This window comes from Scyliorhinus torazame, chromosome 21, assembly GCF_047496885.1.
Source record: "Scyliorhinus torazame isolate Kashiwa2021f chromosome 21, sScyTor2.1, whole genome shotgun sequence".
NCBI classification, from domain to species: domain Eukaryota; kingdom Metazoa; phylum Chordata; class Chondrichthyes; order Carcharhiniformes; family Scyliorhinidae; genus Scyliorhinus; species Scyliorhinus torazame.
In genome coordinates, this window is record NC_092727.1 from 134391228 (window position 1) to 134403270 (window position 12043).

At 45.4% G+C, this 12043-nt stretch overlaps 1 protein-coding gene across 5 annotated transcripts in view; it reads left to right on the plus strand.

Moving 5' to 3' along the window:
- The window catches only part of coasy (CoA synthase), an 85348-nt gene that overhangs the window by 24579 nt on the left and 48726 nt on the right, over positions 1–12043 (plus strand). For all 5 annotated transcript variants that reach the window (XR_011937541.1, XR_011937540.1, XM_072487718.1 and 2 more), the window contains exon 4: positions 11794–11925. Coding sequence is in view for 3 of the 5 variants with exons in the window: in XM_072487718.1 (XP_072343819.1) it covers positions 11794–11925 (132 nt within the window). In the remaining 2 variants the exon portion in view is untranslated. The remainder of the gene's footprint in view (positions 1–11793; positions 11926–12043) is intronic.

Here is a 12043-nt window from a genome sequence, read left to right on the forward strand (position 1 = left end):
TAAGTTGGTAACCCATGGAGTTGAGGCAAATTATTGACATGGTTAGGAAATTGGCTGGGTGGCAGGCGACAGAGTGGGGATAATGGGCAATTACTCTAATTGGCTGGAGGTGACTAGTGGTGTACCACAGGGATCTGTGTTGGGGCCACAATTATTCACATTCATTAATGACTTGGATGATGGCATAGAAAGTCATATGTCCAAATTTGAGGATGATACAAAGTTAGGCAGCATTGTTAGACAGTCTAGATGATAGCGTAAAGGATATTGACGGACGAGGTGAATGGTCAAAATCGTGGCAGGTGGAATTTAACAAGTGTGAAGTGATCCATTTTGGACCAAAAAAGGATAGAGCAGAGTACTTTCTAAATGGAAAGAGGTTAGGTACAGTGCATGTCCAAAGAGACTGGTGGGTTCAGGTGCATAGGTCCTTAAAATGCCAGGAACAAATGCAGAAAATAATCAAAAAGGCAAATGGAAAGCTAGCCTTTATATCTAGAGGATTGGAGTACAAATACACAGGGATATGCTGCAGCTTTACAAAACCCTGGTTAGACCCCACTTGGAGTCACTGGGAGCTGTTCTGGGCACCACACCTTGGGGAGGATATTTTGGCCTTGGAGGGAGTGTAATGTAGGTTTACAAAAATGATACATGGATTACAGGGGTTGAGTTGCAAGGAGCAATTACTCAAATTGTACCTGTTTTCGCTAGAATTTAGAAGGTTAAGGGGTGACCTAGAACAAAGAACAAAGAAATGTACAGCACAGGAACGGGCCCTTCGGCCCTCCAAGCCCGTGCCGACAATGCTGCCCGACTAAACTACAATCTTCTACACTTCCTGGGTCCGTATCCCTCTATTCCCATCCTATTCATGTATTTGTCAAGATGCCCCTTAAATGTCACGATCGTCCCTGCTTCCACCACCTCCTCCGGTAGCGAGTTCCAGGCACCTACTACCCTCTGCGTAAAAAAAACTTGCCTCGTACATCTACTCTAAACCTTGCCCCTCTCACCTTAAACCTATGCCCCCTAGTAATTGACCCCTCTACCCTGGGGAAAAGCCTCTGACTATCCACTCTGTCTATGCCCCTCATAATTTTGTAGACGTCTATCAGGTCTCCCCTCAACCTCCTTCGTTCCAGTGAGAACAAACCAAGTTTATTCAACCGCTCCTCATAGCTAATGCCCTCCATACCAGGCAACATTCTGGTAAATCTCTTCTGCACCCTCTCTAAAGCCTCCACATCCTTCTGGTAGTGTGGCGACCAGAATTGAACACTATACTCCAAGTGTGGCCTAACTAAGGTTCTATGCAGCTGCAACATGACTTGCCAATTCTTATACTCAATGCCCCGGCCAATGAAGGCAAGCATGCCGTATGCCTTCTTGACTACCTTCTCCACCTGTGTTGCCCCTTTCAATGACCTGTGGACCTGTACTCCTAGATCTCTTTGACTTTCAATACTCTTGAGGGTTGTACCATTCACTGTATATTCCCTACCTGCATTAGACCTTTCAAAATGCATTACCTCACATTTGTCCGGATTAAACTCCATCTGCCATCTCTCCGCCCAAGTCCCCAAACAATCTAAATCCTGCTGTATCCTCTGACAGTCCTCATCGCTATCCGCAATTCCGCCAACCTTTGTGTCGTCTGCAAACTTACTAATCAGACCAGTTACATTTTCCTCCAAATCATTTATATATACTACAAAGAGCAAAGGTCCCACCACTGATCCCTGTGGAACACCACTGGTCACAGCCCTCCAATTAGAAAAGCATCCTTCCATTGCTACTCTCTGCCTTCTATGACCTAGCCAGTTCTGTATCCACCTTGCCAGCTCACCCCTGATCCCCGTGTGACTTCACCTTTTGTACTAGTCTACCATGAGGGACCTTGTCAAAGGCCTTACTGAAGTCCATATAGACAACATCCACTGCCCTACCTGCATCAATCATCTTAGTGACCTCCTTGAAAAACTCTTATCAAGTTAGTGAGACACGACCTCCCCTTCACAAAACCATGCTGCCTCTCACTAATACGTCCATTTGCTTCCAAATGGGAGTAGATCCTATCGCGAAGAATTCTCTCCAGTAATTTCCCTACCACTGAAGTAAGGCTCACCGGCCTGTAGTTCCCTGGATTATCCTTGCTACCCTTCTTAAACAGAGGAACAACATTGGCTATTCTCCAGTCCTCCGGGACATCCCCTGAAGACAGTGAGGATCCAAAGATTTCTGTCAAGGCCTCAGCAATTTCCTCTCCAGCCTCCTTCAGTATTCTGGGGTAGATCCCATCAGGCCCTGGGGACTTATCTACCTTAATATTTTTTAAGACATCCAACACCTCGTCTTTTTGGATCTCAATGTGACCCAGGCTATCTGCACACCCTCCTCCAGACTCAACATCTACCAATTTCTTCTCTTTGGTGAATACTGATGCAAAGTATTCAGTTAGTACCTCGCCCATTTCCTCTGGCTCCACACATAGATTCCCTTGCCTATCCTTCAGTGGGCCAACCCTTTCCCTGGCTACCCTCTTGCTTTTTATATACGTGTAAAAAGCCTTGGGATTTTCCTTAACCCTATTTGCCAATGCCTTTTCGTGACCCCTTCTAGCCCTCCTGACTCCTTGCTTAAGTTCCTTCCTACTTTCCTTATATTCCACGCAGGCTTCGTCTGTTCCCAGCCTTTTAGCCCTGACAAATGCCTCCTTTTTCTTTTTGACGAGGCCTACAATATCTCTCGTTATCCAAGGTTCCCGAAAATTGCCGTATTTATCCTTCTTCCTCACAGGAACATGCCGGTCCTGAATTCCTTTCAACTGACACTTGAAAGCCTCCCACATGTCAGATGTTGATTTGCCCTCAAACATCCGCCCCCAATCTATGTTCTTCGGTTCCCGCCTAATATTGTTATAATTAGCCTTCCCCCAATTTAGCACATCCATCCTAGGACCACTCTTATCCTTGTCCACCAGTACTTTAAAACTTACTGAATTGTGGTCACTGTTACCGAAATGCTCCCCTACTGAAACATCTACCACCTGGCCGGGCTCATTCCCCAATACCAGGTCCAGTACCGCCCCTTCCCTAGTTGGACTGTCTACATATTGTTTTAAGAAGCCCTCCTGGATGCTCCTTACAAACTCCGCCCCGTATAAGCCCCTGGCACTAAGTGAGTCCCAGTCAATATTGGGGAAGTTGAAGTCTCCCATCACCACAACCCTGTTGTTTTTACTCTTTTCCAAAATCTGTCTACCTATCTGCTCCTCTATCTCCCGCTGGCTGTTGGGAGGCCTGTAGTAAACCCCCAACATTGTGACTGCACCTTTCTTATTCCTGATCTCTACCCATATAGCCTCACTGCCCTCTGAGGTGTCCTCCCGCAGTACAGCTGTGATATTCTCCCGAACCAGTAGCGCAACTCCGCCTCCCCTTTTACATCCCCCCTCTATCCCGCCTGAAACATCTAAATCCTGGAACGTTTAGCTGCCAATCCTGCCCTTCCCTCAACCAGATCTCTGTAATGGCAACAACATCATAGTTCCAACTACTAATCCAAGCTCTAAGTTCATCTGCCTTACCCGTAATACTTCTTGCATTAAAACATATGCACTTCAGGCCACCAGACCCGCTGTGTTCAGCATCTTCTCCATGTCTGCTCTGCCTCAGAGCCCCACTGTCCCTATTCCCTAGTTCTCCCTCAATGCTCTCCCCTTCTGACCTATTGCTCCGGTGCCCACCCCCCTGCCATATTAGTTTAAACCCTCCCGTGTGACACTAGCAAACCTCGCGGCCAGGATATTTATGCCTCTCCGGTTTAGATGCAACCCGTCCTTCTTATACAGGTCACACCTGCCCCGGAAGAGCTCCCAGTGGTCCAGATAATGGAAACCCTCCCTCCTACGCCAGCTGTTTAGCCACGTGTTTAGCTGCTCTATCTTCCTATTTCTAGCCTCACTGGCACGTGGCACAGGGAGTAATCCCGAGATTACAACCCTAGAGGTCTTGTCTTTTAACTTTCTGCCTAGCTCCCTGAACTCCTGCTGCAGGACCTCATGCCCCTTCCTGCCTATGTCGTTAGTACCAATATGTACAATGACCTCTGCCTGTTTGCCCTCCCCCTTCAGGATGCCCTCTACCCGTTTGGAGACATCCTGGACCCTGGCACCAGGGAGGCAACATACCATCCTGGAGTCTCTTTCACGTCCACAGAAGCGCCTATCTGTGCCCCTGACTATAGAGTCCCCTATTACTATTACTCTTCTGCGCTTTGACCCTCACTTCTGAACATCAGAGCCAGCCGTGGTGCCACTGCTCTGGCTGCTGCTGTTTTCCCCTGATAGGCTATCCCCCCCGACAGTATCCAAAGGGGTATATCTGTTCGAGAGGGGGACAACCGCAGGGGATTCCTGCACTGACTGCCTGCCCTTTCTGGTGGTCACCCATTTCTCTGCCTGCACCTTGGGTGTGACCACATTTACATAACTGCGATCTATGACGCTTTCCGCCACCTGCATGCTCCTAAGTGCATCCAATTGCTGCTCCAACCGAACCATGCGGTCTGTGAGGAGCTCCAGTTGGGTGCACTTTCTGCAGATGAAGCCACAGTCAGAGCACTGCACCCCTCTAACTGACATTGCGTCAATTAATTAAAATTAAAATTTTTAAAAAATATATTTAAAAAAAAAAATTCAAAGTTACTGCTAACTATCTGTTTCCTAGCACTAGATTTCTAATAGAAATGCGAAAGCTAAATATAGTACTCTCATTGAGTACCTGATTGAAGTATTCAAGATATTAACAGGGAAAGACAGGGTAGATAAAGATAAACTATTTCCACTGGTTGGAGATTCTAAAAAATTAGGCTTGACTGTTCAGGAGAGATGTTGGGAAGCACTTCTTCACTCCAGAGTGGTAGAGGGTTGGAACTCTCTCCCACAAACAGCAGTTGAAGCTAGCTTAGTTGTTAATTTTAAATCTGAGATAGATATTTTGTTAAGCAGCGATATCAAGGGATATGGGCCAAAGACAGGTCTATGGAGTTAAGTCACAGATCAGCCATGATGTAATTGAATGGTGGAACAGGCTTTAGAGGCAGAATGGCCTACTCCTGTTCCTATGTTCAACTCCTTACAGAGGTACTGAAACTAAATAATAATAATATTAACCTTGTATTGTCATAAGTATGAAGTTACTTAGTCACCAAATTCCGGCGCCTGTTCGGGTAAGTTGGTACGGGAATTGAACCCGCGCTGCTGGCCTTGTTCTGCATCACAAACCAGCTGTGTAGCCCACTGAGCTAAACCACAACCTAAAGAAACATCAATGGAAACTTGTTAAATTAAAATGTCATTGCCAGAAGTGCCGTTGCCAGGAGTGAGGAAGCCTTGTGGTGCTTTCTGGTTGTAGAAGGTCTCCAGCATACCGGCGAACACCATACGCTCCCTCTCCAGGGCACTCAGCAGGGATGGGATGTAACCACAGAAGAGAGGCAGACAGTTGGGTTAAGTGACTCCCTTGACCACCTGCTGCCTGGTTGGAAAGTGGGTTATGGTTTCTATCTTGTTACGAATCGCATTGACGTTCGATGCGAGGGTATCCCAAAACCCAGGAGGGTAACTTGGAGCTCCGATTGTGGTAGTGTTTCTGTTTTTTCTGGTATAATGTGAGGAATGGCATACAACCTAGTGAGGATCAGTCCGGTCATTGTGTCAACAATTAATAAAGAATATTTATTAACTTAAAAGAAGAAGTGCTAGTCAGAGTTGAAATAGCAGGATATATCAGATGAATATGTGGCTGAAGAGATGGCGTGAGGGGAGGGTTTCAGTTTCCTGGGACATTGGGACTGGTTGTGGGACCAGTACAAACTAGACGGGTTACATTTGGGCAGGACCGTGACTGATGTCCTAGAGGGAGTATTTGCTGGAGTGGTTGGGGAGAGTTTAAATTAAAAAGGCAGGGGGATGGGAACCTATCTAAATTAATTGTGCAAATAGATGTAAATGATTGTAATATAGTCAGAATTACTCCAGGGTGACATGGATAGGAATTGAACATTCATGGGTATTCAGTATTTACGAAGGACAGACAAAATGGAAAAGGTAGTGGAGTTGCATTGCTGGTTAAAGAGAAGATTAACCTAGTGGGGAAAAAGATAGCTTCGATAATGTGGAATCTGTATCGGTAGAGCTGAGAAATACCAAGATACAAAGAAATCTTAGTGGGGGTTGTATATAGACCCCCGAACTGTAGTGGTGATGTTGGGAAAGATATTAAATAAGAAATTAGAGGTGCATGCTATAAAGGAACATCTGAATTATGGGTGGCTTTAATCTGCATATTGATTGGGTAAATCAAATTAGTCACACTGCCGTACAGGAGGAATTCCTGGAGTGCATACAGGATCAATACGTTGAGGAATCAACTAGAGAACAGGCCATCCTAGACTGGGTACTGTAATGAGAAAGGAATCATTGGCAGTCTAGTTGTGCGAGACCCTTTGGGGATGAACGACCATAATATGATAGAATTTTTCATCAAGGTGGAGAGTGACATCGTTGATTCTGAGACTAAGGTCCTGAATCCAAGTACAGGAAACTACGATGATATGAGGCACAAGTTTGCTACGATAGATTAGGAAATTAGAGGATAGTATTTGATTCAAGGAAGATGCATACAAAATTGCCAAGATAAACAACAGGTCTGAGGATTGGGAGCAGTTTAGAATTCAGGAGGAAGGACCAAGTGATTGATTAAGAGAGGGAAAATAGAGTACGAGAGTAAGTTTGCGGGAAACACATATAAACTGGCTGTAAAAGTTTCTATCGGTATGTGAAGGCAAATATAGGTCCCTTACAGAAAGAACTGAGCATTTATAATGAGGAACAAAGAAATCACTTACTGACTAAATACATATTTTGGTTCTATCTTTACATAGGAAGACACAAGTAACATACCAGAAATGTTGGGGTTTAGTGAGAGGGAGGAACTGAAAGAGATCAATATTAGTAGAGAAATTATATTGGGGGAAATTGATTGGATTGAAGGCTGATAAATCCCCAGAGCCTGATAATCTACATCCCAGAGTACATAAGGAAATGGCCAGAGAAATAGTGGATGTATTGGTGGCCATCTTCCAGGATTCTATAGACTCAAACAGTTCTTACAGATTGGAAGGTGGCTAATGTAACTCCACTACTTAAAAAGGGAGGTAGAGCGAAAATGTAACTCCATAATTTAAAAAGGGGGGTAGAGAGGAAACAGGGAATTATAGACCAGTAAGCCTGATGTCGGTAGTGGGGAAAATGCTCAAATCCATTATCAGGGATTTTATAGCAGAGCACTTAGAAAACAGTGGCAGGATCGGACAGAGTCAGCATGGATTTATGAAGGGGAAATCATGCTTGATAAATCTACTGGAATTCTTCAAGTAAGTAACTAGTAGAGTTGATGAAGGGGAGCCAGTAGATGTGGTTTATTTGAACTTTCAGAAGTCTTTTGAAAAAGTCCCGCATAATTGGATTGGATTTGTTTATTGTCACGTGTACCGAGGTACAGTGAAAAGTATTTTTCTGCGAGCAGCTCAACAGATCATAAGTACATGAGAAGAAAAGGGAATAAAAGAAAATACATAATAGAGCAACACAACATATACAATGTAGCTACATAAGCTTAAAGTTTAAAATTGAAGTGCATGGGATTAGGGGGGAGGGTATTGAGATGGATGGGAAACAAATTATAATAATAATCTTTATTGTCACAAGTAGGCTTACATTAACACTGCAATGAAGTTACTGTGAAAAGCCCCTAGTCGCCACATTCCGTCGCCTGTTAGGGTACACAGAGGGAGAATTCAGAATGTCCAAATTGTCTAACAGCACATCTTTCCGGACTTGTGGGAGGAAACCGGAGCATCCGGAGGGAACCCACGCAGACATGGGGAGAACGTTCAAACTCCGCACAGACAGTGACCCAAACCGGGAATCGAACTTGGAATCCTGGCTCTGTGAAGCAACAGTGCTAAGCACTGTGCTACCGTGCCAAGTTGGCAGGCAGGAAACAACGAGTAGGAATAAACGGGTCTCTTTCTAAATGGCAGGCAGTGACTAGTGGGGTACCGTAGGGAACGGTACTGGGACCCCAACTATTCACAAAATATATTCATGATTTATATCCGGGAACAAAATGTCATATCGCCAAGTTTGCAGATGACACAAAGCTGGATTGGAGGGTGAGCTGTGAGGAGGATGCAGAGATCCTTCAGTGTGATTTGGACAGGCTGAGTGAGTGGGCAAATGAATGGCAGATGCAATATAATTTGGAGAAATGCGAGGTTATCCACTTTGGTAGCAAAAACGAGAAGGCAGATTATTATCTGAATGGCCATAAATTGAGAGAGGGGAATGTGCAAAGAGACCTGGGTGTCCTCGTACACCAGTCACTGAAGGTAAGCATGCAGATTCAGCAGGCGGTAAAGAAGGCAAATGGTATGTTGGCCTTCATTGAGAGAGGATTCGAGTACAGGAGCAGGGTTGTCTTGCTGCAATTATACAGGAGCTTTGGTGAGGCCACACCTTAAATATTGTGGGCAGTTTTGGTCTCCTTATCTTAGGAAGGATGTTCTTGCTATAGAGGGAGTGCAGCGAAGATTTACCAGACTGATTCCTTTAATGGCAGGACTGCCGTATGAGGAGAGATTGAAGTGGTTAGGATTGTATTCGTTGAAGTTCAGAAGAATGAGAGGGGATCTCATAGAAACCGATAAAATTCTAACATGACTAGACAGAGAGATGCAAGAAGGATATTCCTGTGGATGTGTCCAGAACCAGGTGTAACAGTCTGAGGATACGGGGCACACCATTTAGGACTGAGATAGGATACATTTCTTCACCAGAGAAGGTCCGATCAGGGCACGGGGAGGGGGGTCTGTTGGATGTCTCTAATGAGGGAGTTACTGTGGGTGGTGGTCGGGTCACTTATATGGGTGCGTGCTGTGGGAGTGTGCCTTTTTATTCCCGTTTGGGGGGGGGGGGTTGGAGAGTGCCACTAATTGTCGGGGGAGGGGCAGGGTTTACTTTGTGGGGATGGAGGGAGGGCTAACCATGGGACCTTGCCGCCTGCTCAGCATGGCAGCCCAATACTGGGATTCTGTCCTTAGCTCTCCGGCATGTTTAAATTTGCATGGAAAATAGAGGGAATCACATCTGAGGGTCGCTCCTAGTGCCGCAGAGACCAGTCACGAGTCTCCACTGGCAGGAGCACTTAGTCTCCAGAAGAGAGAATCCAGCCATAACCTCTGAAGTTTAGAAGAATGAAGAGGATCGCATTGAAATATAGAACATTTTGAAGTGGCCGACAAGGTTGACACTCAGAGCGTGTTTTCTCTGGCTGGAGAATCTAGAACACAGGACACAGCTTCAGGATTGAGATGAGAAATTTCTCCAATCAAAGGGTTGTGACTTTGGAATTCTGTGCACCACAGTGGTTTGGTCCTCCATCATTGAGTTTCATCAGGACTAAGATTGATAGATCTTTGATCTCTTGCTATAAGGAATGATAGGAATGAAGAGTTAATACCAATGATCAGCCATGATCTTATTGAATGGTGGAGCAAGATCGAGGGTTGAATGCTCTTTCTCATCTTTTAATATCCTGATGCTTCCACTTGCGTTATTATAACTTATCTCTGAGCAAACCTGTCCTCGTATCTCATTCAGTGTCAGTTTGCAACGGTCCTGTGAAGCGCCATGAGTTGGAAATGTAAGCTGTTGTCTAACCCATAATACAATTGGATTTGTACAGGTTGGGGCTGGACAAACGCTCTGTCCAAACACAACCACTCGCTGTGTTTTGTGCTTTATTCCTATTATCCCCAGAGAGACTGATAACTTTATGAAGAAAGTTTGAATTCCCAGTGACCAACTTAAATCAATTACACAGAATTTCATGTTTTAAGATATTTGCTGTAACAAGCAAACAAAAAGCAACATTGACTAAATTGAATAGGCAACTAACACTCTAAACTGCAGGAAAGATAACCCTGAGTAATGTCTTATTGGTACCTATAAGCCGATGCCACATATACTTTATGGCATACTTTCCACAAAATTGTAGCCTCCTCAGAAAGCAGAATGAAGCCACGCAGACACTGGGAGAACGTGCAGACTCCACACAGACAGTGACACAGCGGGGAATCAACTTGGGACCCTGGCGCTGTGAAGCCACAGTGCTAGCCACTTGTGCTACCATGCTGCCCTTTGATTCCTTCGCCTGGCATCACCAAGGCGAATCTTCCAGTGTCCTTAAATTGTTGTGGCTTCCTTCTCTTTGACCACTTGACAAACTTCCCCGTCATTATCTCTGGCAGCTAACAAAGTAAATAGCCATTTCATGCTCGTCTGTGTCTGTCTGTCTCCCTCTCTCTTCCTTTCACACTCTCTCTTTCTCTTTCTCTTGCTCTCTCTGTCTCAGGAGTTTTGATATCGACCCCAAGTCCTGGGAGAGGCAGAGAGAAAATGCAAAGAAGCAACACGCTCAAGCCTCAATTGTCTGTGGTATCCCAACCTATTTGCATCAGGACCTCCCTGACACAAGTCGCCCTTAGCAGACACCACACACTCACCAAGCCCGACCAAAGATGTGCAGGTTAGGTGGATTGGCCATGCTGAATTGCCACTTGGTGTCTAGAATCATAGAATCTACAGTGCAGAGGTGGCCATTCAACCCATGGAGTCTGCACCGACCCTTGGAAAGAGAACCCCACCTAAGCCCACACCTCCACCCCATCCCAGTAACCTCACCCAACCTTTTTTTTGACACTAAGGGCAATTTATCATGGCCGCTCCACCTAACCTGCACATCTTTGGACTGTGGGAGGAAACCGGACCACCCGGTGGAAACCCACGCAGACACGGGGAGGATGTGCAGACTCCGCACAGACAGTGACCCAAGCCGGGAATCGAACCTGGGACCCTGGAGCTGTGAAGCAACTGTGCTAACCATTGTGCTACTGTGCTGCTCGATTACTGGCTTAGGTGGGGCTACTGGGTTATGGGGATAGGGTGGAAGTGGGCTTAAGTAGGATGCTCTTTCCAAGGGCCGGAGCAGACTCGATGGGCCAAATGGCCTTCTACACTGTAAATTCTATGATATACCCAGATGATGAGCATGGCTATCTTTGCTCGAAGGAGGGCAGCACGGTGGCGCAGTGGTCAGCACTGCAGTCTCACGGCACCGAGGTCCCAGGTTCGATCCCGGCTCTGCATCACTGTCCGTGTGGAGTTTGCACATTCTCCCCGTGTTTGAGTGGGTTTCGCCCCCACAACACAAAGATGTGCAGGTTAGGTGGATTGGCCACGCTAAATTACCCCTTAAACTGGAAAAAATCAATTGGGTACTCTAAATTAAAAAAAAAAAAATCTTTGCTCGAAGGATGAACAATTTCTGAAAGAAAGTTTTCAATAACAAAAACAGCTTCTGTTTTCAGGTGTTTAACCTGTCAATAATATCTGACCTGGTCCCTGGACCCTCCCATGGTAACCGAGGCACACAGCTTTTTGTTGGGCAGGGCTTGTAGCAGATGAGATGACCCTCTTCAACTTCATTTTGTCTTGAATTAAAGAAACGGTTCAAAAAAAACTTAACAGAACCTCACATTCATAATACTTTGACCGCACAACCCAAGATCCCAATTGGTATAATCTTTGCCTTTATTGTTGCATATTTAGTGCTTGCATTTCAACTCAGGTTTGTGATTCTGAAATTTCCACGTCGTCTTATTCAGGCCCTTCCGGAGTTGACAATCCACAAGATCGGTTTAATTAAAGATGAACAACACACAGCCGATGAAGAAGAAAAGATCAGTTCATCCACACTCAGGAAGCGACTGTTGGGATCTTTGCTGCTGCCTCCAAAAGTAAGTGCTGCTGGGGAACATTGACCTAGAGGTAAACTGATTATATTTGTGGTGAGCATACATGGGGAGAAAGTGCAAACTCCACACAGACTGATTTATTGAATGATTTATTGTCACA